Source organism: Oikopleura dioica, chromosome PAR (genome assembly GCF_907165135.1).
Source record: "Oikopleura dioica chromosome PAR, OKI2018_I68_1.0, whole genome shotgun sequence".
NCBI classification, from domain to species: domain Eukaryota; kingdom Metazoa; phylum Chordata; class Appendicularia; order Copelata; family Oikopleuridae; genus Oikopleura; species Oikopleura dioica.
Window position 1 is genome coordinate 12,892,999 of NC_137293.1, and position 22,669 is coordinate 12,915,667.

The window sequence follows — 22,669 nt, forward strand, 5'->3', positions numbered from 1 at the left end:
CTTCTGAAACATGAAGATATTCTTCCGCGCATTCGAATGTAAGATTTTCATTGATGTCCAAAATACTCTCTTCTACAATATCCATTCAAAAAACCTCTTATTCGTTCTACAACGCTCAAGTATCCAGCGAGAATGAAGTGATACTCTTTTCGCGTCTGCGATATCATTTCGTCTACCTCGCTCTCTCACGGCCCAAGTAATTATACTCTACTCAACCCTTTTTTACAAAAATCAAGCCGATTTACAAATAGTTTTTTAATCAATGAATAAATTGGTAGTTATGAGGTTTCTTATTGGTTAGGAATTCTGTACAGTAAGTTGTTGTTTTTGAACTGTCTCAACGACAAATGTTAAATAAATTGAAAATGTTAGTGAAAATTATTTCATTTCACAAGGGGATTTTTTCATAAAGTTGCATGAAGTTGAAGTATTGTCTTCGTTTTTTGGGCGACGAGGTATCTTTTCGAGATGATAAAAATTGATGTACTGCGCAGTATCAACGATAATTGGAAAGCCTAGGACGATGAGAAGGAATCACAAGAAGACGATCTTGAGCTCGTCCGCGATATTGCCACGGGGGCCATTTTCTTGACGGGAGCAGCGGATTCGAAATTCGACGAAAATGTGAAACCTGACGAGCCAATAAGACTATCCCCGACAGATGAAGATTTTATTACTGGTGAACCTTCGTTATTGTCCTCTTCCGACGATGAATCAGAAAGAGCGACTGCGACAGCACCCGGTTCCTCGTCGTTGTTATCGTCAGAGTCCGATAAGTTCCATTTTGCGGCGCTCAGCTGTTCAGATATCGGAATTTCTGGGACGTTGCCAAGGGACCGAGCGCCAAGAGAATGATGTTTCTGGATCTCTTGCAGCTCCTGTTCCATGGACTTTAGAAAGTCACTTCGATCATCATGATCAGCGACGGTTGACTGACTCGCGTCTGGAATGATGGAGCCCCCATCGTTTTCCATATCTGTGTCGAGCTCTGTAAGGCCGACTTCGTCGTCAGTGGATTCCAAGGTGATCTTTTTCGCCATCAGAACTTTCGAGCCCTAAAATGCATCAATGAAGAAATTCTGATTCAAAAGCTGGGAAAATACCTTTGTTGATATTTGCGTTTTCTGCTCGTCGTCAGTAGAATCTGACTCCCAGGCCTTTTCCATCGCAGCCGTCTCCTCAACTTGAGTCTCTTCCTCAACCTCTTGGGGCGAGTTATCGTCCGGCTCTTTTTCTTCCGGTTCTGTACTCTCTACGGGCGCAGGCTCGAGTTGAATTTTCTCCACTTTTGGGATCGGTATTTCGGGACTTTTATTCGAGCCCGTATTTTCTTCGTATTTTTTGTTGAAGAATTGAAGCATTTGATGAATTTGACTATCAGATGCTGGCTGGTTTTCACTTGTATCCGCCTTATCATCTCCTGTTGATTGATCGTCTTGACTTGTTTTCGTCTCACTCTCTGGCGTGACTTCCTCATTATTCAGGACATCGGCCGGAGAGCTGAATGGATCGTCTTTGAATGGATCATCAATAGTTATTGCGTTTTTCGAATCGCCACCTTCATCTTCTGAGCTTGATATTCCCCAGTCGACCTTCTCGACTGTTGCAGGCTTGCTTGAATCGATCACAGGAACGAATTCGTCCATGCCAAATGTGTTGTCATTTTTCGTGGGCCCGAAATCTTCCGTAAATCCGAATGAATCCTTAAATCAGGTAAAATCATGATTTTGCTAAAAAGGTCGAGCTCTTACTTTTTCGGACTCCGCTTTAGAGCTCTTTCGCAGCACTGTGAAATTCGCGAAGTCGTCTTCGAAGGGTTTGACGACTTCGCTTGGAGTAGGTTCTTCATTATCGACCTTATCATCAGATGGATAATCAGGGACTAAAATAACGCCCTTTACTTTCCCATTCACGCGTAAAAGTTTGAATAAGCCCACTCGTCGCTGAATATATTATCCGCCCCTTTTTCATTATCTTACCTGGAGTCGCCGGTGGTGCTTGAGTTTCTTCTCCGGTATCATTGCCCGTAATCACTTCTTCTTGTGGCACTTCGTCTGAGACATCGACTGGCTCCTCAGCGTCTTCTGTCTTTTCCGGGGAGGCTTCTTGGTCACTTTCGGAGGTTGAAGATATTATCGAAGATTTGATCGGTTTTGCGGGTGTCCATGGTTCCACTGCAGAAACATTTCGCTCAGGCTTCGGCGGCGGTTCCGAGCTGCTCGACGAGTCCACATCCGGTTCAAAGGCTGGATTCGTTATGCTAAAATTTCGAGTTTAGCGAAAGCGAAAGGGCGCAATTCCAACACCGGATTTGAGGAAAATACCTCAGAGGTCAGACCTCAATGCGCGATACCATCAACGACATAGTTATATAGGAATGGAACTGACCTGAGGCGTTCAGTTTCGTTGATAATGATTTCGTTTTTCTGCAAGGTAGGGTCGGGTATGCCTCCATCCGCCGCGCTGGACGAGCGTGGTGGGGGTGGTAGGGGCTTTTCGGTAACACTTATCAAACCAGTATCTGAGGTTTCGGTTTTCTTCTCAATCTGCGGTACTTGAGGGCTTGAGTGCTCCGGTGCGACCATCACGTCGCCATCTTTATGATGACTTTGGCCGGCCTCTTCGTTCAATTTCTCGGCAGCCAGAACTTGCGCCTTCAACACATGTTAAACATCATGTCTATTTTCCGGATTTTCCATGCGATTTAAATTGTCAAGTATCACAAACGACATCCGTATTATAATATCTACACCTTTTGGACATGTTTTAAAGTGTCCTTTTACACGAGTTTAGTAACAAGCAAAGGTGTACCTGAAGCTGTGCGATCTGATCTTTGAGCATTTGGCGCTCTCGCGTGAAGTCTTCCTGAATCTCGCACATAGAAGATTGAAGCCGGATTAAATCCTCTTCTGCCGGATTTGGGCCGGGTTCTTCGATTTCCTCCGTCTGCACCTCGATATCATTCATTTCGACTAATCCTGTGTTTTGAACGTACTCGCACGTTGAGAACTTTTAAATTAAAATTTAATTTTAATTAAAAAGTCTCAAGTTTACAGATTTTATCGTAAAGTCCGTTGCGATAGAGGATGTAATTATGAGTCCACCAAATGGTTAGATAAGGGTCCGTGTAATCCCCGAATAACACAGATTTCAACTTTTATCTTTTTGTTATGCGTTGAGTTTCGACCAAGTGGCTAGCTATTATTTAACGATTGATGAGAATTTGGCACTAAAAAGAGTGGTTGGTATAAACTCCAGGGCCTTCTAGGAATAAGGAGGACGAACTAAATTAAGATCACTGAAAGGGTCAGTCGAAGATGCTCACGTGTGGAGCGTCGTGATGATCGAGCGAGGAATTTTATGAAAATTCTTGTGGTTAGGCAAGGGCGTGCTTGGTACGGTAGAAGCGAGATTTTATCAACCGGATTGGATCTAACTTCGAATCTGACGCTTTGACAGGCGGTCGAAACGTAAAGTCTACACGGTGAATTTCAACGCATCACCCAGTCGCTTTACGCACCTGAAATTCTCGATCTCAAAAGGAAGGGATCATCCTCTAGCCCTGGAGCAAAAAGCTAGTTATAAAGTAAAACCGCCAGGGCTAGTTTAAGCCAAGTTGAGCCCCTCCTGGGTCCCGATAACCACTTTACGGTTCAGTAGTTGTCCTAAAGCGTTCATGAACCCGTCTGAGTGATGAGCGGATCATTCTTCAAATTAGCCAAAAATTTGTAAATTGGCTTAGATAGAAAAGTGCTGACGTCCCCTAAGTCTCCAACGAGACATAAATTGCACGGTGGTATTTTAAACCGCCGGCACTTACGTTTTTTAGAAAATAAGAGCAGCATAATTTTAGCTCTGCGGGCGAGTTAAGGTGACATTTTCCCAGATTGCATAAAATTTGTCAGTTTTGAGCCCGCCAGGCTGGCCGAGAGAAAAATATAAACCAAACATTTAGGCCTTGGCGTCAAGGAGCTGTTTATTTGCCTGCGCGCCAAGATTGGTGGAGCTTCTTGAGCAGTAACCCAGTTATATAAGGGCGGTGGCTGATTTAGCATTTGTTGTCTACCGCAAAAGCGGTTCCGCCCAGCTAGAGGAAGAAGCCTTCATATCCTAATTATCTCCATTACACAACGTGGTGTCAGTTGTAAACACATTCCTGGCGGTGCGCTCGTTTGCGCCGTGTCGCGATATGCATTATTGACTTGACCTTCTTGGGCACTTCCTGTTTGCACGCCGGTCCCATCCCCTGAGACCTTGGAGATGCCGTTCTGAGTGAGCGACTCTTCCACCTGATGGCGCTTTCGGCACTTTGATATCGACGATCCCATCCCGTGGAGTAACGAGGTTTAGATCTTCGCAAACTCTCTCGATATTCGCTTTTCTCTGCAGTTCATTTGCGTTAATTGGTGGAAATAGGTTTACGACTGCTTTTTGCAAGGTGCAGTAATTTTCCAGAGCAAGGGTATTTGGTGTTTGCGCGCGTCGCCCGGCCGAATTTCGGGCTCGATTCAGAATTGAAGCACCAAGCGGTTCGGGGCAGGGCACCAACACCACCACCGCGCCCGCACGCCATACAATCCGCTGCCTGATCACCGAGGCCACTGCTTCACAAGCCAGGACCGCTAATGCAAGCCACCTACACACGCACGCATTCACTGATCGCTCACATTCCGATTCCAGAGTTGCCATCGCAAAAGTTCATCGAGGATAAATCCGATCAGCTAAACGCGCCGTTTCCTTTTAATCTTTGCAGAGGGATAATCCAATGTTCAAAGCAGATCAGAATTGAGAGGATTCCGACTAAGTAAGCCTCGGAAGAACATGCTTTCTATAATTAAGTTAACATCGCGCGTTGTATGAAACCTACCCAAAACACTAATTTCCTTTTAAAAATCGACAAATAGGGCAGCGTGACATTTTCAGAAGGAAACACCTAATTGCAGCATTTTTCGATTATTATCTCATTATGAAATGCTGAGATATACACGTTACTTAATATCGAGTGAGCGGTGATTGCACGAACCCGCGGATAATCCGCTAATCCGGATCTGCCCATTTTTACACGTTCTAAACGTTTAAATCTGAAATAGCCATGTTCATGCTCAACTAAAATATGCTTCAACGTCAGCGTGCGGTGGTAAAGGTCTACTCGAGATGCAAAAGATGACCGCACATCTGTCAGATGGCCGATGGGCTCTCTATGGTAATGTTATATAATCTCACTTTGGTTAGGCTCGCACGTAAAAATATTTCACCGGCGAGATCAGTTAATTTCGTGCAAGCTGCAAAAATAAAAAAAATGAAGAGAAATGCACAAAAATGTTAATTTTTCAAAAATATGCTTAGATGAAATATAAATTTATAATTTTAGAATTTTGAGTTGTCGAATGATCAATAATTACTTTTTTTTCGGAATAATTCGTTTATATTACAATCAGTTTTTTTATTTAATTAACTTGTTTTTCAATTTTCAATCACCAAACATATACAGAGTAGAAATGGCTTTAGCAATTTCCGATTGGTTTAACGGACCCATCATCACAGCATTGTTGATTGCCGTCATTGAAAAGTTTGAATCCGCCATCGTTGTTCTTGCAGCATCGTTTTTCGCCAGGGCTAGCTGTTCCTGATGCGAATCGAATGGTCTGAGATATGCCGTCACTATCTAGCCATTTTGAGATTTTGTCAGGACACGAGAAAGAATCTTTGGCTTCAAATAGGACGACATCGTCGGCGACAATTTGCCAGTTCTCCCCGCTGAACCTAATCATCACGCCAGATTGAGTGTTTTCGAAGCAATGATTGTTATTGTAGAATTCGGAATGCAAGGAAAATCGGGAACCCGAGAGAGAAGTAGTTGAGCTGGCAATAAGGAGATCTTTTGTCGGACAAGCATTTGCTGAAAATAAGTTTCAAAAGACGTCGTTACTATCAAACTTACGGCAAATTTCATTCTGGAAAGGAGCTGGCCCAATACCACCGTCGATAAACCAGTGAAAGGGACCGTTATTTTTAGTGTCCTTGACTTTTGCATGGTCGATGGCAAATTGTTTTTGACATTCGCACAAGGCGCGTTTGCACGTTCCTTGTTCATTCGTGCATTGTCCATCCTCGTGAGTGTATCGCATGTCGAAGCCCTCTGGAATGCATTCTTCTCCGAACTCTTCTCGCACACATGCGAGACAATCTTTGTGAGCCTTGCAAACTGCATCGGACGCATCTAGTGGTCGTGACCCAAATCCTGGCTGGGAGAATTGACGATCACCCTGTATAAAGTTGCAAAAGCAACCATATGCTCCATCAAGTTGGCTTGCAGCTAAAATATAGATAAAAAGACCTATTCAATTTTCAGAATAACTTACTTTCGTCATAAAAGCGGTTCAACTCTAAAGCATCGCCGTAGAAATCCGTCGCTCTTCTCTGCCGACTTGCGCCCGTGAGAACAACGAGGAGAGCGGAAGTCTTCATTTTCCTAGTTTGTATACAAGTCCAAAATTATCTTTTGGATCTTTCGACTATTCTGAATCGTCTTCATCGCCTCGTATTTATAGCAATTTGTAATCATAAAATCGTGTGAGCGCCGCGTGTGTTGGTGTGCCGTAAGCTGATGCGATCTCCAAGATGGGTACTTTGGTGTTTTCGCTTTCTGCGTAACCATTTTCTCCCTGTTGCGATGGGAAACATTGCGGGCCAACCCAATTATGTCCGTTTCACAAAATTAACAAGATTCTCAGTTTATGACGAAACACGGACTTAATGATATCAACGAACGTCAAGTTGCTTGATCAGCGAATTCAGACATGTATTGGTCATTTTAGATAATAATTATAATAATGATGAATAAACAAATCTAACAGTTCCATAGAAATATAATCACTGATTGAGAATTTTTAACGAAAGCTGTCATTTCTCAGAAGCCAAGCGAACCGCTAGAGAAGTATTGTCGAATTCAGAATTTGTAACGTTCCATTTGATCGTTGTGCTGACATGTAAACACAGCGTTTCACGATCAACCATATGAAAAGGATTTGTGCGCAACTTTGGCGAAATTCTACGATAGTATTGTCCCAGATTTTAAGCTCATTAAATTTTGGAATCGCCATGAATCCCTCCAATGGCATAGTATTTTAAAAACCCTTACTGATTTAAGTCAATTCTATTAAGTCCCTTCTAAAATTTTAGCTCTCATTTCTGGCTTTCGAAAACAGTGACTGTTACAGTCGTAAACCAAGTTGAGACTCATTTAAATTGACATTAAAATGTCGAGAATACAACTGTTTCATCATCGCCGGCATATCTCCGGAAATCAGGACAATCCAGAAACTTTTATGGCACATTCGACGATTTAGTTACTTCGACTTACCCAGCTTCTTGAGCTTTCAATAAACTGATAAAGATTTCCGATTTCTGTTTTTCAAAAAGTTTGCTTTCCGACATCTATTCCTGCCTCTTGCTGCATGCGATGCAATAAAAGTGTACACAAACGACTGTTTTAAGCTGGGTGTTTGAGTTTAGTTTTTTTTTCATGTTTTAAGGTTGGCAGTCGCAGATGTCACGCCTGGGTCTCGTCCTTGATCTGGTCAGGCTTGATCTGTTCTCGTGCTAAATGACAGGAATTAATCTTAACCTAACTAGACAATTACTGAGAGCTGATAGATGACGACGAAGCTAGACATGATGAGTGACTATTCTAGTGATAGAAGCTTGGTTAGATTTTTTTGAAATAAATATAGACATAAATAGAACTTCTCAACCACCTTAAAACTACCTATCTACACAGACACACCCTAAAATTTGAACCTAATTCATGCTCCTACCACTAGTTAGGTTTCTTAATTGACATTCGAGTTGATATAAATGAAGAGGTAAATGCAAACAAAGAAATATGAAAATAAAGAATTGTTGATGATGATACTGTTCGAACTACTGTAGTAATTAAACGACAATGACACGTTACGAGACGTATATTGAAGGAAATACTAAAGTGTTAAGCAGAACTGGCAGCGTTCTTACCAATCGGGTAGAAGTAAGGGTGATCCATTGCCTCACGTGCTGTCAGACGGGTGTTGTGATCATAACGTAAAAGTTTATCCAAAAAGTCGATTGCCTCATTCCTAGGAGCCGTCCGGTAATTTACGAAGATTAAATCAAAATAAAAAGCAGCGGGCTTACGTTACTAGGTGCTGGTTCTCGGCATGAACAAATCGTTCCCATCTCTTTCGACTGTGTCTTCCCAAGATATCGTTGAATCGAGGGTCGAGCTCGCAGTTGTACTGAACAAATTTTGACTATCCAATAAGAGGAATCACACTCACCTTATCCAAGTAATCATATAAGTCCTCAGTTCCCAAGACTTTTGCGATTCGAACTAACTGATCATAATTATCGTGGCCATGGAAAAATGGCTCCTTTCGGAAGATCATCGAGGCCAGCATGCATCCAAGAGACCACATATCCAACGAATAGTCGTAGTACTAAAGTCACAATCAGTTTTTCTATCCGTCCGACAAAAATGCAAACCTGGTAGTCAACAAGGAGCTCTGGCCCCTTGAAATATCGTGAAGCGACTCGGACGTTGTAATCTTGTCCGGGGTGATAGAACTCAGCAAGACCCCAATCGATAAGTCGCAATTTGCGTTGTTGATGGTCAATCATAACATTGTGAGGCTTCACATCTCGGTGCATGATTCCCATTGAGTGGCTAACAAAATGATAAAAACAAACGAGGAACTTGATCTTACCAAAAGTCCAGGGCTTTGAGAATTTCGAAAATGTAATATCGTGTATCGTAGTCAGTAAGTGTTTGATACAGCTGCTTGAAATCGGTATTGTTCACATGTTCGAAGATAAGAGCGGGAGTTCTTGAGACTGGATCCTTCACGATGTCCTAGGAAATACATTGAAAAAAATGGAAGAGACAAAGGACTTACAAGAAGGGAAATAATATTTGGGCCGCCGGCCAAGTTTTTAAGAATTTTGATCTCTCGTTTGATCTTCTTCTTTTTGACGGGCTTGAGGATTTTGACGACGCACTTGTCGTTGTTGGTGACGTTGATGGCCTCGAATACCTCGGAATACTTGCCTCGACCCAGCTTTCGAACAAGCTACCACAAAAGTTCATCGTCGGAAAGAGTTGTTCCGCGTACCTGATAATCGTCCTGATTTCCCCATTCGACAACATGACTCTCGTAGTCCCAGTACTCCCGCGGCCGATGGGTGTTCGCTTCCGCGTAATTCCTAGCCCGGGACGGCGTGACCATTCTAAAAAGCATCACCATGATCTTTCTCTTAAAAAATGGCAGTCTTGAAAACTTTGAACCAGAAATCTTTGCATCACTTTTTGAATCAACTCGTCGTCGTTTGAGACATTCGGTGTGTCTCAATCACCAGCGGAGCATTATTTTTAACCGTGTTCTCCATGATGAGAATGAGCGCTTTTCGATCAACTTTCAAGTCTCGAAGAACTCCTCGTGTCATTTCATGAAGCTTCTTGACCACAGGGAAGTAAACAGGGTCTTTCTTGTCTAGTTTGATTTTTGATAGCTCTTTCTTTATCACGGCTAAAACGTGAATCAATAAACAACATTATAATCAATGAACAGGTGACTAGCAATTATGATGTCTGCTAGAGTTTAGTACTAACGAACGATAATGCGCTCTCGCGAAGCTCACCTAGGATTGCTTTCTTTTTCTCTGACCCACTAAACTCGACAGGTTTCGAGCTATTTATTGGAGTGGCAGGCGGTCTAAGAGACGGAGTCTCATTCCTCAATGATTTTCTTCCAAGGTCCGATTCGGTAAGTCTCCTGCTGATAACTTTTGTCGAGGAGGATGATGACCGTTTGAAGGAGAGGCGTTGCTGGGCGGAAGGTGCTACTCTTGTTTGCTGTTTGGCGTTTTCCTTTTCAGTCGCGTCCTTTATTCGAGAAGAGCGAGAAGAAGTAGACAATCTTGAGCGTGAACGTGGTCTTGTGGTAATCGAGTTGAGTCGTTTGATATTTTCCAGCTCGCTTGCCTTTTTGGAGGAAGCAGACGCGGTCTCGAATGGTCTTTCTGTCACGACTGCAGTCGGCTGGCTGTGTTTGGCTGAATAATTTAAGATAAAGAAAATATCAAACGTTGATCTGGAAACTTTCATTTTATCGCTATCATAAGAGCTCTTAATTATGTAAAATTGCTTACACATTATGCGCTTGATTGGCGACGGGGGAGAGGATTTCGAAACCGCATCACTTGCGACCGACGAAACGCTATCTTCAATTGCTTTTGTATTTGCAACAATCTTCCCAGGAGAAAAGAAAACTGCGTCTAATTCGGGCGGCTTCACCGCTGGTTCATCATTTCTTACAATTAAAATGCATTTATGACTGAATAATGATCTTAACTCACCTCATATTATCCATTTCGGACTTGAGCGCATCTCGCAGCGAGACATGTTCAAACGATACCGGCTCAGAGCACTCGGTCATTTCTAATTCAAGGCGCTCAAAGTTGAAATTCGGATCAGTGAACATCTCTTCGCAAATTATTCCAGTGGTTATCTGCTTGAGTCCTTTGATTGGCATTGAACTTTTCTCAGAAGGCGAGCTTTGAATTCCGAGCAACGTGAAGCCCTCTAAGTCAGATTTGAAAAAATCTAGGGTTTCTTTATAATCACCTTCAGTTGGCATGAGCGCCCAATAACATGTCTTCATATAACCGTTAGTACTTAGAATCATCAGCCCTCCATCAAGCATCGACTTTAATGCTCGTTCGACTCTGCCAGGAAGAATAACTTCCAATTCGATTCCGGTAAGATTGTTGAGGTTCAAGTTAGATGATGCGTTGGACCAGAGAATGTCGATAAAGCGAGCAGCATTTCGTTGAGTGTTGGGGAGATACATGTCTACGCTGACTGGATCCATGGAATGAGCGATCATTGAGAAGACTGTGGATTCAAATGGAAGACAAAAGTCGAGGTAGCAAGACCACGGGTACGGATTCGCTTCCGTTACAGGGATGATCGTTTTGCCGAAGCTTCCGAGAGCTTCAAATAGTTCCTTTTAGAGCTAAATGACTGAACTTTGTAATAATATTAAAATAATCCATTAAAATCGTCATTTTTCTTCGTTCCTGAACACTTTCATCAACTTCTTGTGGGTTCGATGAGGCCACTCTAACGATGACTTGCCTCTTGTAGGTAGGTGAAGTTCTGTCAATCAGCAATTTTAAAATATCAACCATCCAGGGCTCATTTGGGACTTCATCGAGAATAAGAAAGATAACGATTGGGCACTTTTCTTTTGCATAATCTACAAGTTTTTCTAGGGCTTCAGGAACATAAGCATGAGGAAGCGTGTGTATAGTTGGATTGGCCCGGACAGACCAGCTCACTAGAAAGAGACTGCATGATGGTAGATCTTTAGAAAGCATTATCACTGTTTTACCTTGGCGGAGTTCTTCATTTGGCTCATCTGGGACGGCCTGAATTCGCGCTGTATGCCGTTTTCCACCGAGAGAAGACTTCGTCTCAGGCGGGAAAGGCCCGCACGAGAGAAACAAAATAAAGTCATCCATCCGAGTCCATCTAGAAATCTTTATGATAAGATAGGCAGGTCGACATAAATGAGATGTTATCAGTTACAGGAAAGCATTGAAAAAAGAAAGAGCGATCACCAGCCATATTTCATAGCTGTAGTTCGACTGCTCTGCTTCGCGTTTGACCAAAGTTGATTTAATCGGGTCTCGTTTGCCTTCGCCAACTCCACGAGATACTTGAGCTGATGCGTTCTCTTTGACACGTGCGCATTTGGATCTGAATAGGTAATACGGTAAACTTGCGTGAAATTGAATTTGTGTTTCGTTACCGCTCTTTCGCATCTCTTTGACTGGATCGACCATGGAGGTGGAGACGTGTTTCTGGTTGGCACTCTTTCTGATATTCTCGCGGATGTTGCCAAGAGAGTTGTCCACGACTGCATCGACGAACTGGACCTCTTCTCGTCGCCGTCCCTGAAGAAATAATTTTTCAACTTTCATATCATTTATAATTTGAGTAAATTGATTGGGTAATGCGAAATCAAAACAAAGAACCGAGGTATTTTACGACGTAAATACATAGTAGTAGCACTGGGTGGTTACTCACTTGTAGCTTGGAAATCGCTTGACGATCAATGTCAAGGCCAGCGTCAGCGGCTGAAATCTCCTCGTTTGTTGGAACGCGACCGGCGATTGATTGGAAACTGCTCAAATCGTTGCCGTACGGAGCAATTGCTGCGTTTGCCTAAAACGATAAATTCAAGCACAAACAGAACATAAAATCGTTCGTGAAAGCACTTGTTATAATAGTAAACGCGGAAAAATACCAGACTGTTATATAATTCACACGAAAACTCAGACTTACGCTCTTTGACTCCGAGTCAAAGTCTTTTGTGATTGATTTCTATTCAAATTCAATTATTTCCACATTCCTGGATTTACATAAATTTAAATCAGATACTGACCTCATCGGGATGACGTGTTGATCCATGAACAGGAAGTGGCGCCGTATCGATTTGATACTTTTCCCTTTCGCCAAGAGAAGGCCTTACTGGGCCAACTGGCATCATTGGTGCATGCTTCTTAAGCTCTTCGGCGTCTTTTTCTTTGGAGCTGAAGGAAAAGAATCCTCCTTCATCATCAGAATCGCTATCTTCCGCTTCGTTTACAATCGGCGGCGGTTTAGCGACTATGGGAGCAACTGGCTTCTTTGGTTGAGGTTGTGGACGGTTCTTGACAGAGTTCGGCATAAACGAGCTCGTGCTTACAAGACCAGAAGGCTTGACTGGCTTTATTTCTGGCTCAGATGCTGATGATGAAGACGGCCCGTCTGATCTTGAAACTGCTGGCGCGTTGATTTTTCCAGCAGGTATCTCTTTCTTTGGTTTCGGAAGAGCACTGAACAGCTTCGATCTTGTAGCAGCTGGTTGCATCTTCTTTCTCTTTGGCTTTTCCGCCTCTGCCTCTTCCGTTTCAAACTCGTCCAAATTCGGTGCTGTGATGAAAATTCTCTTTTTAGATCCAGTAGCGGCGGCTTTTGCGCGTTGTTTGCTCAACATCTTGAGTTGGTACTCTGATGCTAGAATGGAACCGCCAAGCGAGCCGGCACCTGACGAGTTCCATGAAGAATTCGTTTTTGGAGCGGTAGCTGCTGGTTTTGGAGCCGCTTTTGGGGCACTTTTTGCTGGTGGGAGGGACAGAGATGGTTTCTAAAGAGAGTAAATCGACAGAAAAGTACTACGAAATGTACCTTCACTTGTGGCGCTGGTGCTGAAACTTCCGTTTCGTCCTCCGAATCCGAGCCATATGCGACGAGTCCGTTCATTTCTTAACAATATCGAGCGATTAGGATCATCCACAGCCTCCTTCCAACAAGAACCTCTGATTTGGGAAATTCTCACAAAATGGACCTTGACTCCTTCTTACGAATACGATTGGCCACAAACGAGCTACTCTGCCCTGCGGTGAAGGGTTGAGGTTTCGATTGTATGGTGGGATTGTCGTATCGGTGTACAAAAACTATCCTGTGCACGTGAACTTCCAACCAAAACAACCTCTTCAAGTCAATGGCAAATTTATCTTTCAGTCACTCAAGCGAAAAAAACGAATCAGGTGTTCAGTTTTAACGGTTTATTTCTTTGCTTCTTGACTCTTCACAACTTTCAAACTTGTTCCAGCTTTATCTGCACTAGCCAAGCACTAGAAACAGTGTTAAATCCCGAGCATTTATAGATTCAAGTGATACCTGGGCTTCAATGTTCTTGTTGATACTTTTGGTCAAGAACTTTTGGGTGCTCTTTGTGTGGATTTGATCAATCTTAATCATTTTGAAAAACAAGAAAACTAGAATCATTTATACCTTTTTGGACTTGACTTGTTTTTTGAGCCCCTTCTTCGTTCGTCCCTGCTTGGCTTTGATACTTCCAGCAGACTGTTTCTTCTTTTTTGCTCCGACTCCTTTTCCTTGCGCCATTCTGAACGAAAACTAAAGATGAACAATTTGAACGGAGGAAGAAGGATAAGCTCCCCCGGAACATGTGACATTTTTACTAAACGGTGAGTGTGGCAGTTGGTTACAGTTCAACATGGAAGCTTTTATCCTTTCCAAAGTTTCAGCAGTCCGTCTTCTGAGAAGGTGGCAATCAAGTTCGAATGGGGATGATGAGAGATGCCGATAACGTCTTGTTCGTGGACGATGAGTGTCCTTTCTAGTTTTCCTAAAACCGAAACTCGGATAAGATCATGTCAGTCACCGATGCTTTACCTGAATGAGTTGAGAAACAATACAAAACCCTATCTTCTCCAATGCAATAGAGCCACTCGCCACGTGGCGACAGTGTCGAGCACACAAAATCACCTCCTTGTTTTTACCTTGAAGAAATCGGATCAACAGTAGTTTCAAAAAATTAGAGTTTACCAGAAGTGAAGGACTTGACAATTTGGCCCTGCATATTCATGATTACAACAGTATTTGAGCGATTGGTGACAACAAATTGGTCGTTATTTTTTGGCATCAGAGTGACCGAATGGATCGTAGCGTCGTTTCCGCCGAGCGACTTGAAGGTCGAAATGCACTCTAGTGTTTTGATATTCCAAATCTAAATCAATTCATTATTATTTCTGTATGACCAAAGGTCTTTTTTACTTTAACAGTTCCATCAGAAGAGCCTGAGATAATCATGTGACCATCCGCAGAGAAGACAGCCTCGTTGACGAAGGACACGTGACCCTTGAATTCCTTGAGTTGCTTTCCAGATTTGAGTCCGTGAATGCGGACGGTGTTATCGAAACTGCCACTGAGAATTTGCGATCCATCTTTTGAAAAGTTCATCGAAGTGATACCCTTTGAGTGGGCTCGCTCAAAACGACGAAGACATTGGCCTGTAGAGATTTTCCAAACCTTGAAAGGACGTTTTATTGTATAAATTTACAATTCTAACGCTACCTTCATTTTTCCACCCTGGTCGCCAGTGCAAAGCATTTCGGAGTCCCTCGAAAACGTCATCGACAAAATCGCCTGCTCCATCATCATATAATTATCCTGCGCTTGGTACTTGAGATCTTTTCTGATCTTTCCCGTCAAATAATTCCACACTTCAATAAATCCATCAACTGAGCCAGTAACAAGGTACTGCCCGTCGGGAGAAAATCGCGTCGTTTCCACATGGCTTGATTAAATTTTCGTTGACTGACATTTGGTTGTTCCAATATTACCTTTTTGAGCTGAATTTGATGGTCTTGCTGAGCACCGAAGGGTATTTTTCATTCTCTTCAACTTTCGACTGTGCTTTTCCTCGAAAGAGATCGATTTGCGATCCTGGAGGAAGAATTCCCTGATGCTGTTGCCATTTCAATGCCTGTCCCAGAAGAGCAATCAGCCTCGACGGTGGAACAACTGAAACTTCTTTCGCTAGTTGCGCAGCAATGTGTTGCCTTCGTTTGTCTTTTGTTTGTCCGTCTGGATAAGCATCTCGCGCGTCAAAGTACGGTCGAGTTAGAACGTTTTCCAGATGCATGTATCGTTCTGGCTGCATGTTTTTCAGGGCTGAAAACAAACAATCAAAAGCCATCTTGAAAATGCAAAAGTTTACCAATCATAGGATCTGTCTGTCGAAGCAAAGACCTCGCAGCGCCAAGTTCTCGTAGCTCGATGAGTTCAATCGTTATCTGTTCGTAGAGATCGATAAGGACCCGATCGGGCAGTTTGAGACTCGATATCGTATTGAGAACAACATCCCAGTGCCCTAAAAGTCTGCATCAATAATAAGTCACATCAAATCCTTACCGTTTGTAATGTCGGTAACAAATGAGTCAATCGAGTCAACAGTATTCAACGATACTTGCGATTCTTCTTGCAGCACTTGGAGTGTTCTGTGGAGACGGTTCTCCTTGCAAAATTGTTCAATTAACCTAATAACATCTGGCGATTCGATTTCAAGCGACATTCTAAACCACTATGAATCAATGGTGGTTCTAATTTCTCGAGTTTATAATTATTCTCTATTTAAAATGGCCGGTTGAGTCACAAGGCGACCTACGCAAAAATTTTATCAGCTTCTTGGTTCCTATATTCAGTAAGATCTAAACAGTAGAAAAAATATACAGATTGAAGAATGTGCATTCGTATCATTGATAATTAGGGATTCAAGGCATTTGTTCTAGACATGTGTTCTGGCACTGGGATAGATTCGTTCATGCTCTTGTTCTGTAAGAGTTGATAGTCATGTATCTCGACATTGTTATGTAAAACAGGCGATACCAGACGAGCTGACTTCTGTGACAGAACATGGCTTTTACTGAAGGCCAACTCCCTTCTACGACGTATTGGAGACCGCTGAAAAGGTTGAGAAGAATACATCAAATCAGAAACTACCTGGTGGAAGTTACGACAAGATCACATGTGGCGGAATACTTCCTCAGCAGGTGAACTGATTCAAGATACAACACGCGGACCTTTTCACTCTTTTTGACCTCGGAGCAGCTTTTGTGATTCAAATGTCCACTGACACCATACGAGTCAAATGTAACCACCACCGAAGCGTTGAATTCTAAAATAAACATCGAGACTGAAATCAACAAAGATAAGCTACCCGAAACTTGTGCTTTAACGTATTCTTGGACTTGATGTCTATCCCATCTTTCCGGACCATCATCAAACTTAGCTACACACTCTCCTTCCGCGCCGTAGGCTTTTACGGAATTCATGAACTCCTTCTTACGCCTTTCACCGAGGCCATCATAGTTTCCGGAAGAGAGGCAGACAATTTTTACGGGTATATTTCGCTTTTTCAAATGCAATATTGTCGGCCCAAAGAACATGCATTCATCGTCTGGGTGCGCTGTTACAATCAGAACGCGATCTGTTGAGTTGAACGGAGACTCCTTTGGTTGGAAAACAATCGCCATGATGACCATTGCTACTAAAACGATCCATATTCCGACCATTCTTAGAACAAAAAAAATCTAATCAATAAATTTGTTGAAATTGGAACAGTTTGAACTGAGGATTGAAGAATTTTTTCTAAGCAACTAAATCACGCATTGGATCGAACAGTGGGTAATCGCACATAAATCAGGAATAGAAGAAATTAGACTCGGACAACCATTTTTCCGATGTTTTTGCCCTGGAGCATGTCGCAAAATGCTTTCGGTGCATTTTCGAATCCATCGACAACAGTTTCCTCTGCAACTATCTTGCCTTGTCTGAACAAGCATTTCAAAGAGTAAGAAAAATATTTGCGACTTACAAATACCAGCCGATGAGTTCGCCAAGACAGAGCTCAGTATGCTCAATGTGCTCTAGCAAAAGGAACCGTTTCCTTGTGATGTTGTTAGAGTCGACATGTTTTTGGACTTCCTCGCTCAATACATTCGGATACGGAGCGTCAGGATCGTTGTAGGAAGAGATTTGCCCGCAAAGAACCACGTGAGAGTCTTTGTTCATTCGCCTGATCACGATCTCTGAGGTCTCGCCTCCGACGTTGTCAAAGTAGCAGTCAACTCCAGTACTTGCGGTGAATTCTTGCACTTTGGCAGCGACATCTTCGGTTTTGTAATTGATTGTGTGGGTGAATCCGCATTTACGGAGGTACTCACACTTTTCCTCAGTCCCACAAATTCCTTGGAAATTTTTAAAAAACCTTGATTGAAATGATTACCAATGACATTTTTCGCTCCCTTTCGCAAGGCATACTGTCCGGCTACTGAGCCAGTAGCTCCAGCAGCGCCAGACACAACGACAGTTTGACCTTCTTTTAATGCACCATGAACATGCATTCCGATGGAGGCAGTCAATCCAGTGACACCGAACAGACCAACGAAGTGATTCTCAAGGCCTGCTAGGCCCTCAATTTTAGGAATTTCCGTTGGTCCTTGAGGAGACGGCTTACTTTTCAGAGGTTAATAATAACCCGAGAAAATTCTGATTAACAAAATCCTATTTACCACTGCCTGTCATCTAAAACAACATATTCCGCCCATGGCATCATTCCGGAAACAAAGGTCCCATTTGGGAATTTTCCACTTCGCGACTGTATCACTTGACCAACTGCAAATCCATCAATGGTCTGTCCAATCTCCCAGCTTGCCGCGTAGCTTGGCCCGACGGGACGCATTCGCGATCGCATATAAGGATCCACCGAGATCCATGCGAGTTTGACAAGAATGCCTCCTTTAGGAAGTGATTCATTTGAAAAGCCTCCGTCTGGAAGAGCACATGGGCAGTCGATCTCACGTGTCCCAAAGTCATTTGGGGTCGGCGCGTGATCCGGTCGATTGGCGAGGAAAATCTCTTTGATTTTCATGACAGTCTAGGGACGGTTCATCCTTATTTCGGGGAGAAACCTCAGTTTAGTAAATCGCTTTCCGGGATGAGTTTTTCGCATCGAGGTCCTCAATTTCTAGGTCCCCAGGAAGAGCCCTGTACTTTAGTAGGTCCTCTCAGATCCGGCCTTTGCATTGGTCCTCCTTGGTTTCAGTATCATACGACAGTAGAATTAATTGTTTTATCGTATATTTAAGAATAGAATTATGGTATGAAAACCATCTCAATAATAACTGAATGAAAATAATAATTGGATTGAAACGATGAACAGTTCAGCTTGAATGCATTATGAATTTTTAAACTTTCAGGAAACCTCTTCTTTTTTAACTTGATCTTTCGCCTCTTCTGCTGGCGGTTCTTCTATATAAGCATCTTTGGAGACAAACAGGTACTTATTGCAGCCAAACTGAATGACGGAACCATGTGACAGTTGAACAGGCGACTCCCAGCCCGGCTCGGGAACGGAACACCCACATTTGTGTCTCGGAACTTCAGGACTTTGTTTTGCGCTTTTCTTGGCCCTCTTTTTGGCCTTGGACTTTTCGCTGCCTACGGAAGGCGTTGGTGATGGACATGGCGATTTTTTGAGCTTTGCTAAACTTTGACAGGTGACCTCGCTTTCGGAGGCGTTTTTGGCAGCATTTGATTCGTCTTCAGACTCGTCGGAAACGATGACTTTGTCCTTGAGCCATTCTACTTTCTTCTTATCTTCTGTAATTTTCCAGCCACCAAATTTACTCATTTCGTGAATTCTGTCGGTAAAGTCAGAAGTGAGCGGATCGTCTGGCTTGTGAACTGCTATTTCAGGGTCCTCAAGGCCGTATTCGATTCCATTGACGATCATTCCATGGATCGAGTAGTTCAGCAGTTCGAAACTTCCGGAGAGATCTTGGTACAAGACGGCGTGATGAGGAGAAATTGCTTCGCATTTCTCTGCTTGTAAAACGATATCATTTTCGGGAGAAGTTCCAATATTGCTGATAGGCTCACAGACGAATATTGGCGGAGCGTCTACCTCTAAAAATTTGATATAAAAACAGCCTTCTTTATAAAAAAACTAACCTAGTGGCATGAGAAGACAGCTAAAATTTTCAGGGACGTCAACCTCTTCAGGCGTCTTTGGCTCCTCATCTGGAATTAAAGAAAGTCGTTTTTGCTTTTCCGATAATTTTTCTTTGCCAAAACTGGGTATGCATGATAAAACAAGTTCGGCATCGGCTTCTGAAGCAGTACACTCATCAATGTATCTTCTCGTTTTGTAAGCTTTTTTGATTCCAATGGGGACGATGGACTTTCGTTTCGGCAGTGATCCAGCGTTTGCGAGCTCAATACTAGAATCGTTCAATAGTTTTGACGTGCTCGGGCGGAGATTAGTCGAGCGTTGGCGTTTTCTCAGCAATTCGGTTATTATGAAATTCGGGTCCACTAAAATATGGATAAGTCCAATCGCTGAAAGGTGCTTCAAACCATGTTCAGTTGAAAAAAGGTCCGCAATGGCCTTTCGCTGGCTGACAAACAGATCCCTGTTTTGCAAGAGCATTCTTTCAGGATGAACAGGGCACATCCATTTCGTCGTTGGCGGGTACTTGAGCGGTGGATTCAAGCAATCAGCATGGAAGAAAAGCGGACAGAAATCGCACATGATCAGCTGTGCTTTTCGACTCGAAATATTGCTGAAAGTTATAATTCGTAAAGCTTTAAAATCGTGTATACGAATTCGTATAATTAATTATATACAATTGTATACCAATGATGACAGAGCTTGATCGGCTCTCCAGTCAGCCTCGATAGTTGAACACATCCGTTGGAGTCGATTTCGTGGTACGGTCTCTTGTTCTTTCCCGCTTTCTAGAACGAAATTCAGGTTTACTTATTTTGAAGAACGCGCAAAACAAAAACCTTTCTTTGCCTCCTCTCTCCGGGCAAATTTGACTCCTGCGTGACTGAAGGGGGAATGACGAAGTTTGACGGGTTCATGGGCTTTTTATGGGCGAGAAGCATGTCAAACAATCCCTTTTGCTGGCTTTCTTCGTCCTCTTCTTCGTAAGATTGGCTTGCTTTCAATGTGCAACCACGACAAATCCATTTGTCTGAAATTTTTATATTCGAAGTCGAAGAAAGTGGTCAAAATTGTCACCTGGAAGATCGTTTGCATCACAAGGAGGATTCGTACAAGTCGGATGATAGCTGACTGGGCATTTTTCGCAACAAACTAGTTCTCCACCATCTTTACAGGCTTCGCAATATTCGTTATTTCGTCTTCTCCACCCTCTCTTTTGACTTTTTCCTTCATTTGAGCTAAATTTAACGGATTTAAAATTGATTTTTAAGCATAAATCATCAATTTATCAAATAAAATAGATGATTTAATTAACAATTTCTGATTTAGAAACGAGAAAAGTGGCAATAAACTCACACAGGTGGGGCGATAAGCTTCTGTATCTCATCTCCAATATACTCTTCTCTCGTTTCCGCGCTCATTTACTGCGTTCTACCTAGATTTCCAGTGCTTCTTATCTCTAATAGTATTTTCCTTTGATCCGCGGCTCAAATTTTCGCGTCGCTGCGAAACGCCGTTGGCGCCCAATGGCGTTCGAGAATCCGGGAAAGAATAAACCAAAATCGAAGGTCTCATTTTCGAATCGTCAGAAAATAGAGAAGAATGAAGAGGATTGAGTTTTCCGAGCCGATCTCGATTTCCGGAACTAATGCGAAATTTTCGCCTCTTGGAAAGTATTTGGCATTCGTCTATGCAAACAAGGTAATTAATTTTTATCAATTACAAATCTTTCTATTTTCGACTAAAGCAATTATTTTTCGTGAAATCGCAAGGGGAATTTTAGATCTGCGTTCTCCAAAGTGACAGTCTCCAAACGCTGACCATTCTAACGACCATCGATCAAGTGAAACACTTCGAATGGAGTCCCGACTCGCAACTGATCCTTGCCGTCATGCCCGGGCGAAACAAACTTCAAGCCTTCGACATTACCGATAGCAAATGGACATGTTCCATCGATGCAGGGCCGCTTGGGTTAGAGTGGGCTACATTTTCGCCAGACTCGAGGCATATCATTTACGCCAACGAATTTCATTTGATGCTTTCTGTCGTTTCTCTTGTCGACAAATCTGTGAGGACTATTGAGTGGCCGAAAAACCCGGCCGAGAACTTGAAGTTTACCCCTTGTGGTAGCTTGATGATTGTAGGTAAGTTTTGAATTGCTGTTGATTTATTTGCAAAATTGAATCCATCGTTAAAAACTTATGAAGGTGAACGGAAAAACACAAAGCATCAAGACGCGATCTCCGTGATTCGACTATCTGACTGGAAACTCGACGAGCATTTCGAGACGGAAACGCAAGATTTCAAATCAATCCAATTAGACCTTACCGGCGGAGCAATCGCCCTTTCTGACCCTCTTCCAGAGCCAAGGGTAACCATCTATTCAATTACTGGGCAGAAATACGCAACAGTTGATTCTGGTTGCAATTCAATTTGCAAATTCTCCCCGACTTCACAGTTTCTCGCGATTGAAAATTCTTTCAAAATTGATATCTTAAACACGATTACTTGGACAAAGGTAAAAATTCAATCAAGAGATGCTCCTAAACAGTTCTAAGATTGCTGTGTGCTCCGCGGAAACAAATCCAGCAGAAGTTGTTTACGAAGAAACAACCAATGGATTCACTGTCTCAAGGAAACATTTCGACAATTATATCAGTGACGAAGAAGCTCCTAACTTCACACATACCAAGTTCTCTGCAACGAATCGCTATCTTTCGACCGTCCAAGTAGGTTTTTCCCGGAAATTCACGGCTCATAGTTTTATAGGGCCAATGCGTTTTGATCTTCAGTGTTGAATTCATGCAAACTGTTGTGGGAATTTATTTCAAAGAAAAAGTGAAGGCGATTGAATGGAGCCCAGTCGAGAATCGACTCAGCATCGGAACGAGCAATGGAAACGTAAGAATTCCCTTGATTTTCGCCGTAAATTGATGTTTTAGCTGTATCTTTGGAGTCCAGGAGGAACAATGCTGGTAAAAGTGCCCCACCACGGCATCAACACAAAGAAACTCATGTGGAATCAAACTGGCGAGAGCTGCATAATCTACTCCAAGGACAAATGCTCGATTGCCTTTTTTGATGGCGATGAGAAAGAAAAATCGGCAAAGATGGCGACTCCTGAGCCACTTGGAAAGGCAAACTTGAACATTATCAACCGAGCTTGAAGTGTTAGTTATTTGTATTCAACTGCCAGTTTATCGTTTTACTTTTTTATTCCAGTCTTCTTCACATTCCCACACTCAAAGATTTTATTATAAATCCAAAAT

The 22,669-nt window shown here is 42.7% G+C and overlaps 10 protein-coding genes across 11 annotated transcripts; 1 reads left to right on the forward strand and 9 right to left on the reverse strand.

The window, feature by feature from the left end:
* Positions 1–243: 243 nt before the first annotated feature.
* On the reverse strand, positions 244–3,493 carry LOC145702619 (uncharacterized). Its single transcript, XM_081779866.1, has 6 exons — positions 2,812–3,493; positions 2,389–2,654; positions 1,980–2,260; positions 1,752–1,882; positions 1,104–1,703; positions 244–1,055 (listed from the first exon to the last, which is right to left on the reverse strand). Exons 1-6 carry the CDS (start codon positions 2,965–2,967, stop codon positions 516–518), a joined length of 1,974 nt encoding a protein of 657 aa, XP_081635992.1. The 5' UTR covers positions 2,968–3,493; the 3' UTR covers positions 244–515.
* Positions 3,494–5,422: 1,929 nt separating this feature from the next.
* On the reverse strand, positions 5,423–6,507 carry LOC145703514 (uncharacterized). The gene is made up of 3 exons (XM_081780876.1): positions 6,363–6,507; positions 5,942–6,316; positions 5,423–5,899 (listed from the first exon to the last, which is right to left on the reverse strand). The coding sequence occupies exons 1-3, from the start codon at positions 6,466–6,468 to the stop codon at positions 5,505–5,507; spliced, it is 876 nt and encodes a 291-aa protein (XP_081637002.1). The 5' UTR covers positions 6,469–6,507; the 3' UTR covers positions 5,423–5,504.
* Positions 6,508–7,490: 983 nt separating this feature from the next.
* On the reverse strand, positions 7,491–9,285 carry LOC145703157 (casein kinase II subunit alpha). The gene is made up of 8 exons (XM_081780473.1): positions 9,147–9,285; positions 8,931–9,104; positions 8,742–8,887; positions 8,521–8,701; positions 8,316–8,474; positions 8,173–8,273; positions 8,014–8,114; positions 7,491–7,602 (listed from the first exon to the last, which is right to left on the reverse strand). The coding sequence occupies exons 1-8, from the start codon at positions 9,276–9,278 to the stop codon at positions 7,553–7,555; spliced, it is 1,044 nt and encodes a 347-aa protein (XP_081636599.1). The 5' UTR covers positions 9,279–9,285; the 3' UTR covers positions 7,491–7,552.
* A 37-nt stretch (positions 9,286–9,322) lies between these two features.
* LOC145703154 (uncharacterized) lies at positions 9,323–11,063 on the reverse strand. Its single transcript, XM_081780470.1, has 5 exons — positions 10,658–11,063; positions 10,390–10,615; positions 10,183–10,343; positions 9,673–10,086; positions 9,323–9,560 (listed from the first exon to the last, which is right to left on the reverse strand). The coding sequence occupies exons 1-5, from the start codon at positions 10,917–10,919 to the stop codon at positions 9,346–9,348; spliced, it is 1,278 nt and encodes a 425-aa protein (XP_081636596.1). The 5' UTR covers positions 10,920–11,063; the 3' UTR covers positions 9,323–9,345.
* Positions 11,064–11,595: 532 nt separating this feature from the next.
* Positions 11,596–13,411, reverse strand: LOC145703153 (proline-rich protein PRCC-like). 2 transcript variants are annotated; one of them, XM_081780468.1, is made up of 6 exons: positions 13,268–13,411; positions 12,483–13,226; positions 12,383–12,421; positions 12,125–12,262; positions 11,847–11,991; positions 11,596–11,794 (listed from the first exon to the last, which is right to left on the reverse strand). In XM_081780468.1, the coding sequence occupies exons 1-6, from the start codon at positions 13,340–13,342 to the stop codon at positions 11,652–11,654; spliced, it is 1,284 nt and encodes a 427-aa protein (XP_081636594.1). In that variant the 5' UTR covers positions 13,343–13,411; the 3' UTR covers positions 11,596–11,651. The 2 variants fall into 2 exon arrangements, with proteins under 2 accessions (XP_081636594.1, XP_081636595.1); XM_081780469.1 differs by lacking the exon at positions 12,383–12,421.
* A 163-nt stretch (positions 13,412–13,574) lies between these two features.
* Positions 13,575–15,987, reverse strand: LOC145703151 (WD40 repeat-containing protein SMU1-like). The gene is made up of 10 exons (XM_081780466.1): positions 15,803–15,987; positions 15,609–15,761; positions 15,232–15,562; positions 14,963–15,185; positions 14,663–14,917; positions 14,430–14,615; positions 14,282–14,384; positions 13,877–14,234; positions 13,763–13,834; positions 13,575–13,716 (listed from the first exon to the last, which is right to left on the reverse strand). Exons 1-8 carry the CDS (start codon positions 15,960–15,962, stop codon positions 14,113–14,115), a joined length of 1,533 nt encoding a protein of 510 aa, XP_081636592.1. The 5' UTR covers positions 15,963–15,987; the 3' UTR covers positions 13,575–13,716; positions 13,763–13,834; positions 13,877–14,112.
* Positions 15,988–15,994: 7 nt separating this feature from the next.
* LOC145703159 (N-acetylglucosaminyl-phosphatidylinositol de-N-acetylase-like) lies at positions 15,995–16,976 on the reverse strand. The gene is made up of 3 exons (XM_081780474.1): positions 16,608–16,976; positions 16,391–16,565; positions 15,995–16,351 (listed from the first exon to the last, which is right to left on the reverse strand). Exons 1-3 carry the CDS (start codon positions 16,960–16,962, stop codon positions 16,210–16,212), a joined length of 672 nt encoding a protein of 223 aa, XP_081636600.1. The 5' UTR covers positions 16,963–16,976; the 3' UTR covers positions 15,995–16,209.
* A 9-nt stretch (positions 16,977–16,985) lies between these two features.
* LOC145703156 (prostaglandin reductase 2-like) lies at positions 16,986–18,452 on the reverse strand. The gene is made up of 4 exons (XM_081780472.1): positions 17,968–18,452; positions 17,676–17,905; positions 17,265–17,637; positions 16,986–17,220 (listed from the first exon to the last, which is right to left on the reverse strand). Exons 1-4 carry the CDS (start codon positions 18,318–18,320, stop codon positions 17,106–17,108), a joined length of 1,071 nt encoding a protein of 356 aa, XP_081636598.1. The 5' UTR covers positions 18,321–18,452; the 3' UTR covers positions 16,986–17,105.
* Positions 18,453–18,512: 60 nt separating this feature from the next.
* On the reverse strand, positions 18,513–20,914 carry LOC145703150 (uncharacterized). Its single transcript, XM_081780464.1, has 7 exons — positions 20,757–20,914; positions 20,478–20,638; positions 20,240–20,430; positions 20,088–20,188; positions 19,808–20,013; positions 19,403–19,765; positions 18,513–19,357 (listed from the first exon to the last, which is right to left on the reverse strand). Exons 1-7 carry the CDS (start codon positions 20,819–20,821, stop codon positions 18,645–18,647), a joined length of 1,800 nt encoding a protein of 599 aa, XP_081636590.1. The 5' UTR covers positions 20,822–20,914; the 3' UTR covers positions 18,513–18,644.
* Positions 20,915–20,926: 12 nt separating this feature from the next.
* Positions 20,927–22,662, forward strand: LOC145703152 (WD repeat-containing protein WRAP73-like). Its single transcript, XM_081780467.1, has 6 exons — positions 20,927–21,101; positions 21,184–21,544; positions 21,608–21,918; positions 21,959–22,129; positions 22,170–22,301; positions 22,343–22,662. The coding sequence occupies exons 1-6, from the start codon at positions 21,003–21,005 to the stop codon at positions 22,565–22,567; spliced, it is 1,299 nt and encodes a 432-aa protein (XP_081636593.1). The 5' UTR covers positions 20,927–21,002; the 3' UTR covers positions 22,568–22,662.
* The last annotated feature ends 7 nt before the right edge of the window (positions 22,663–22,669 follow it).

Bases quoted from the DNA above. Each gene is read 5' to 3' on its own strand.
- LOC145702619 (XM_081779866.1), bottom strand. From the start codon at position 2,967: ATGAATGATATCGAGGTGCAGACGGAGGAAATCGAAGAACCCGGCCCA. The intron at 1,704-1,751 runs GTAAGAGCTCGA...ACCTGATTTAAG, and splicing joins CTAAAGCGGAGTCCGAAAAA to GATTCATTCGGATTTACGGA. The intron at 1,056-1,103 runs GTATTTTCCCAG...GATGCATTTTAG, and splicing joins AAACGCAAATATCAACAAAG to GGCTCGAAAGTTCTGATGGC.
- LOC145703514 (XM_081780876.1), bottom strand. From the start codon at position 6,468: ATGAAGACTTCCGCTCTCCTCGTTGTTCTCACGGGCGCAAGTCGGCAG. The intron at 6,317-6,362 runs GTAAGTTATTCT...TCTATATTTTAG, and splicing joins GAACCGCTTTTATGACGAAA to CTGCAAGCCAACTTGATGGA. The intron at 5,900-5,941 runs GTAAGTTTGATA...ACTTATTTTCAG, and splicing joins TTTCCAGAATGAAATTTGCC to CAAATGCTTGTCCGACAAAA.
- LOC145703157 (XM_081780473.1), bottom strand. From the start codon at position 9,278: ATGGTGATGCTTTTTAGAATGGTCACGCCGTCCCGGGCTAGGAATTAC. The intron at 8,274-8,315 runs GTGAGTGTGATT...AAATTTGTTCAG, and splicing joins TATATGATTACTTGGATAAG to TACAACTGCGAGCTCGACCC. The intron at 7,603-8,013 runs GTAAGAACGCTG...CCTGTCATTTAG, and splicing joins CCCTTACTTCTACCCGATTG to CACGAGAACAGATCAAGCCT.
- LOC145703154 (XM_081780470.1), bottom strand. From the start codon at position 10,919: ATGATCGCTCATTCCATGGATCCAGTCAGCGTAGACATGTATCTCCCC. The intron at 10,616-10,657 runs GTGATTATAAAG...AATCTGACTTAG, and splicing joins GGCGCTCATGCCAACTGAAG to AGGGCTTCACGTTGCTCGGA. The intron at 10,344-10,389 runs GTGAGTTAAGAT...TTTAATTGTAAG, and splicing joins TCCGAAATGGATAATATGAG to AAATGATGAACCAGCGGTGA.
- LOC145703153 (XM_081780468.1), bottom strand. From the start codon at position 13,342: ATGAACGGACTCGTCGCATATGGCTCGGATTCGGAGGACGAAACGGAA. The intron at 12,422-12,482 runs GTCAGTATCTGA...GAATTTGAATAG, and splicing joins CAACACGTCATCCCGATGAG to AAATCAATCACAAAAGACTT. The intron at 12,263-12,382 runs GTAAGTCTGAGT...TTATCGTTTTAG, and splicing joins TTGACTCGGAGTCAAAGAGC to GCAAACGCAGCAATTGCTCC.
- LOC145703151 (XM_081780466.1), bottom strand. From the start codon at position 15,962: ATGTCGCTTGAAATCGAATCGCCAGATGTTATTAGGTTAATTGAACAA. The intron at 15,762-15,802 runs GTAAGGATTTGA...GCAGACTTTTAG, and splicing joins TGTTACCGACATTACAAACG to GGCACTGGGATGTTGTTCTC. The intron at 15,563-15,608 runs GTAAACTTTTGC...GTTTGTTTTCAG, and splicing joins ACAGACAGATCCTATGATTG to CCCTGAAAAACATGCAGCCA.
- LOC145703159 (XM_081780474.1), bottom strand. From the start codon at position 16,962: ATGGTCGGAATATGGATCGTTTTAGTAGCAATGGTCATCATGGCGATT. The intron at 16,566-16,607 runs GTAGCTTATCTT...TGTTTATTTTAG, and splicing joins CGTTAAAGCACAAGTTTCGG to AATTCAACGCTTCGGTGGTG. The intron at 16,352-16,390 runs GTAGTTTCTGAT...CAACCTTTTCAG, and splicing joins CTTGTCGTAACTTCCACCAG to CGGTCTCCAATACGTCGTAG.
- LOC145703156 (XM_081780472.1), bottom strand. From the start codon at position 18,320: ATGAAAATCAAAGAGATTTTCCTCGCCAATCGACCGGATCACGCGCCG. The intron at 17,638-17,675 runs GTAATCATTTCA...AAAATTTCCAAG, and splicing joins GGGAGCGAAAAATGTCATTG to GAATTTGTGGGACTGAGGAA. The intron at 17,221-17,264 runs GTAAGTCGCAAA...ATGCTTGTTCAG, and splicing joins GAACTCATCGGCTGGTATTT to ACAAGGCAAGATAGTTGCAG.
- LOC145703150 (XM_081780464.1), bottom strand. From the start codon at position 20,821: ATGAGCGCGGAAACGAGAGAAGAGTATATTGGAGATGAGATACAGAAG. The intron at 20,431-20,477 runs GTGACAATTTTG...TAAAAATTTCAG, and splicing joins TGATGCAAACGATCTTCCAG to ACAAATGGATTTGTCGTGGT. The intron at 19,358-19,402 runs GTTAGTTTTTTT...TCAAATTTTTAG, and splicing joins CTGTCTTCTCATGCCACTAG to AGGTAGACGCTCCGCCAATA.
- LOC145703152 (XM_081780467.1), top strand. From the start codon at position 21,003: ATGAAGAGGATTGAGTTTTCCGAGCCGATCTCGATTTCCGGAACTAAT. The intron at 22,130-22,169 runs GTAGGTTTTTCC...ATAGTTTTATAG, and splicing joins GCTATCTTTCGACCGTCCAA to GGCCAATGCGTTTTGATCTT. The intron at 22,302-22,342 runs GTAAGAATTCCC...TTGATGTTTTAG, and splicing joins TCGGAACGAGCAATGGAAAC to CTGTATCTTTGGAGTCCAGG.